Source organism: Microtus oregoni, unplaced genomic scaffold (genome assembly GCF_018167655.1).
Source record: "Microtus oregoni isolate MIOR12 unplaced genomic scaffold, Mior012 000002F_ref0000024, whole genome shotgun sequence".
Classification (NCBI taxonomy): domain Eukaryota; kingdom Metazoa; phylum Chordata; class Mammalia; order Rodentia; family Cricetidae; genus Microtus; species Microtus oregoni.
Window position 1 is genome coordinate 76,124,397 of NW_024543061.1, and position 3,725 is coordinate 76,128,121.

Sequence of the window (3,725 nt, forward strand, 5' to 3'; positions counted from 1 at the left end):
GTCTTTTTTCGCTTCATCTTTCTTTTTCTACATGGCCTTGGTACAGAGGCGATTTAATTTTACGCACGACAGATGGGAAACAAATGAGGTGAGCTCTAATTTCTGTGTGATTATACCTTCACTCAACGGTACACACAAGGTCAACACAACCACCAACACTCAGGCCATTATGACTTCACTATCATAGCATTTCCCAGAAGAAGACGAATTCACGAAGTGAAAGTATCAAACCAGAATTTTATTATATATAAACACATTTCTTAACACTGTTCTTTTGTTACTTTCAACCTGGGCACAGGAAGGAGTAGCGCAGCCAGACAAGACATCATGTAGGAAACAAGCAATGCGCATGCGTCTGTGTACTTCCGTATTGCTACTGCAGGGGGGATACAAAACAAGACTCTGGAGCAAAAAAATCGTTACTTCGTTGTCCTCTTATTTGGCTCCTCGACGCTTCCTAAAGTAGCGGTTGTAGGCAGCGTTGTATCCGTAGACCAAGGCATAGCGCTCACACAGCTTGTAGTCGTCGCAGGCTTCCCTGTTGAGCTCGTAGGCTGGCTTGTTGCGTTCCCGGACCCTGGAGAGTGGAGGAAGAGGCAGTCAGAAAGGGAGGAAAGGTTGGGGGGGGGGGGGTACTGGGTGGAACCCTTCCCCCAACACTAAGGAGTGTTTGAAGAATAGGCATGTTCTCCCCAGCAGAGAGCAGGTTTTATTTTGATATTATTTTTATGAATAAAAATAGAAGCTTTCTTTCTGTCCCCGTTTCCTTCCTCCCCATCTCCTTTTTAACCCCAAAGCAGAGGAGTTTCTAAACATTCTGTTTTCTCTGTCTTGCTTTTCAGTTCTTTGAGTTCAAGACATAGAAATAGTGATAAACCTCTTTCCCACTCCGTCCAGATCTGTGCTAGGGCACAGCTACCCCCATCAAGTTGAGGTACGCACCTCTCTTGGGCTTTAGCGCGCCATCTCTGCTGAGGGGAAATAAAGGTGTTGGCGTTTCTCCTGTTGATGAAGGGACCTAGAACAGAAAATCAGTAAGTGTTCTTTCATGGAGCAGCTGATGAAAATATTTTTGAGTATTCTGAGGGCAAATCCATCTGAGATCCCACTAACCTCCTCCTCTGTAACCGGGGGTAGGCAAAAATAAAAAGAGTACAAAGTAGATTTTATAAACTGCACAAGCAAAGGCAATGAATAACCATTTATGTGTCCTGGGGACTTGTCACATGGGCCACACCAAATCTTATCTGTTTTGTCTTTGGGCAATCCTTTGCTACTTTTGGTAATACCCACTCAGGGCGTTTTTAATGCATTTCAAGAGAAATTTTCTCATCATTTGGACCTACAAAGTAGACCATAGGACACCAGTACAGGGGCAAGTTAAATACTATGAAAACAAGGAAGAAATGAAACACAAGAGTGAGGCCTGGCATGGGGGTGTGTACTTGTGTTTTCATTACTTGGGAGGTAGAGGCAGGAGGATGAGGAGTTGAAACTTCTCCTCAGTTGTGTCCTGAGGAGGAGGCCAGCTGGGTTACAGGAGACAGCCACAGAGTCAAAAATCAAACCAAAACGGAAAAACAAAACCCTTCAGATTAACCAAACAAAAATGTGGGTACTGTTCGGCTCCTGGCCGTAGCCAGACTTTCCAAGTCCGTCTGCTCAGGCGCCGAAGCTGATGCTGACGCCTGTGGGCTCCCAGCTGGCTGCTCCCGTTCTGTGCTTTCTCAGTTGTCATTACTCCTCATTTTCCATCCGTGTGGCTGATGTGATGTCAACTTAAAATTTCCAAGCTCTCCGGATGAAGCTTAATGTCATATTACACGGCTTGAAGCTTGAACGTTGCTCACTGGGACAGTTTTAGACACTGGCACTAAAACTCCAGGTCTCCCAAGGAGGCCCACTCCTCCCTTCCCTCTCTGTCATAGACCTGACCAGCACTTGACTTTGAAAAACAAGGTGCTGTTCTTTAATGCGAGCAACTGAAACAAGGTCGCCAGGCATTTACTTACCGATTTCATAGGACTCCATGCTTTCGTGAGATTCTGCAATTAAAAGAAAGACTTACTTGTCATATGCTGTCATTGTAGAGGTAGAAGGGGAAGCAAGAGTCAAAAAGGTGGGAATAGTGCATAGAGGCAGGCAGCTGTTAAGACATTCTGGCAACACAGGAGTTAGGAGTTGCTCCTTTCTTTCTCTCTCTGCTTTGGGAGTCTTCTTGCTCATCTCTCTGACATACTCAGGGCCGGTTTGAGACCAGAGTCAAGTTAAAGGTGGATGCACAGCAGCCAGGCTTCTCCAGGCAGGGAGCTCCAGGGTGATTATTGAGCTGCCTGACCCAGACAGCTTTTAAGAGGGTTCAGAATGGCTCTTAAGAATGGGTGTTAAATTAGCAGCCTCAGAAACCACTGGCTCCCTTTCACAGCTCAAACTGGGCACAAGGCCAGGGCGGAGAGGACGTCAAAGCAAACGCTCTTGCTTCCCATGTCTCTCCTGAACACAGTGGGCAAAGCGGGAATAAAAGGCTGTGTTTATAAGCAGTGCCTGCAAAGTGGAAAAGAAGGTGAGGAAATCAAAAGTGCACACAGAAAGTTTATGAATAATTCAAAAGTGGAGAAGCATTGTGTTAGAGCTGTCTATACAATTTAGGTAAAAATAACTAAATATGGTCAATATGATTTCAACGAAATTATGTAAATAAATTGGCTTCAAACCTGTAAACAAATCACAGACGACTTAGCAACACACAGCAGAAAGAAGTGACTTTTTCAAATCGTTTTGAAACTGATAATTTTCTAAAATTCAGCTGTAAAGCTTCTTTTAAAAAATGAATTTGCAGAATAAACGCACTACGCTCATGGTATTTTCTGTCCCTAAAAGGTCTATCTCTGGCTATTACTTCCCATGAAAACATATTTTCTTAAAGTGAAAGACTGACCAAATATCCTTAACCCATCAATACTCAAGTTTCAATAAGCGTTCTTAAAGAAGACGATAGGGGCTGGGAATCGACACGTTTCTGGAATATCTTGGTTTCCAAGCATGCAGACTCATTCCTGGAAGAACTGTATTTATTTCTGGAAGATTCATAACGGAAAGACTCTATTCAAGCTCACATGCATCGGGCTGTTTAAAATATAAAACAGGTGCGATGGAGTGACTGATGACCAAGGCAGGGTTCATGATCCTCTGGGTTATAACAGAGAAAGGAGAAAGGAGAGGAGCCAGGAGAATGAACGGAGAAAGGAAGCCAGAGGCAGGAAAGGAAACCCCACTGACAGCAGGGAAAGACTTCTCACCGTAGCACAGGGCTGCCACAGCCAGAGCAGCCAGAATGGTCAGAGGGAGCAGGCTCTTCATGGTGTCTCGGTGTCGTGTGAGTTTGCCTCTGTGTCTGGCACAGCAGCAGAGGGGAGAGGCTCCTACACACTGCTAGCAGCGAAGGCTGAGCTGCTTTTATAGGAACTTGAGCAGCCGAAGGGGAGGAACCAGCAGCCGGGGGCTGGAAAAGGTGGGGTGGCTTGGCACTAAACTCGCCTTGGGACTTCTCCCAAGTCCTCATTCCTTCCAGATAGTATCTCCACAGCGTGGGCAGTTTCCCCACGCTGCTGGCCCCGGCTGTGCTACAGCAGGATGCTGTCCTGGTGCAGAAGTTGTGGCCACCCTCTGTTTGCTAGCCAGACCTGGGCACATGCCCACAGAGAGGGCTGTTACCGCAAACACAG

At 46.0% G+C, this 3,725-nt stretch overlaps 1 protein-coding gene across 1 annotated transcript; it reads right to left on the reverse strand.

Annotated features, from left to right (window-relative positions):
• Positions 1 to 220: 220 nt before the first annotated feature.
• Positions 221 to 3,446, reverse strand: LOC121440245 (matrix Gla protein). The gene is made up of 4 exons (XM_041641003.1): positions 3,300 to 3,446; positions 2,013 to 2,045; positions 943 to 1,018; positions 221 to 577 (listed from the first exon to the last, which is right to left on the reverse strand). Exons 1-4 carry the CDS (start codon positions 3,358 to 3,360, stop codon positions 436 to 438), a joined length of 312 nt encoding a protein of 103 aa, XP_041496937.1. The 5' UTR covers positions 3,361 to 3,446; the 3' UTR covers positions 221 to 435.
• Between the last annotated feature and the right edge of the window lie 279 nt (positions 3,447 to 3,725).

Bases quoted from the DNA above. Each gene is read 5' to 3' on its own strand.
- LOC121440245 (XM_041641003.1), bottom strand. From the start codon at position 3,360: ATGAAGAGCCTGCTCCCTCTGACCATTCTGGCTGCTCTGGCTGTGGCA. The intron at 2,046-3,299 runs GTGAGAAGTCTT...TTTTAATTGCAG, and splicing joins TGTGGCAGCCCTGTGCTACG to AATCTCACGAAAGCATGGAG. The intron at 1,019-2,012 runs GTAAGTAAATGC...TTTCTGTTCTAG, and splicing joins CATGGAGTCCTATGAAATCG to GTCCCTTCATCAACAGGAGA.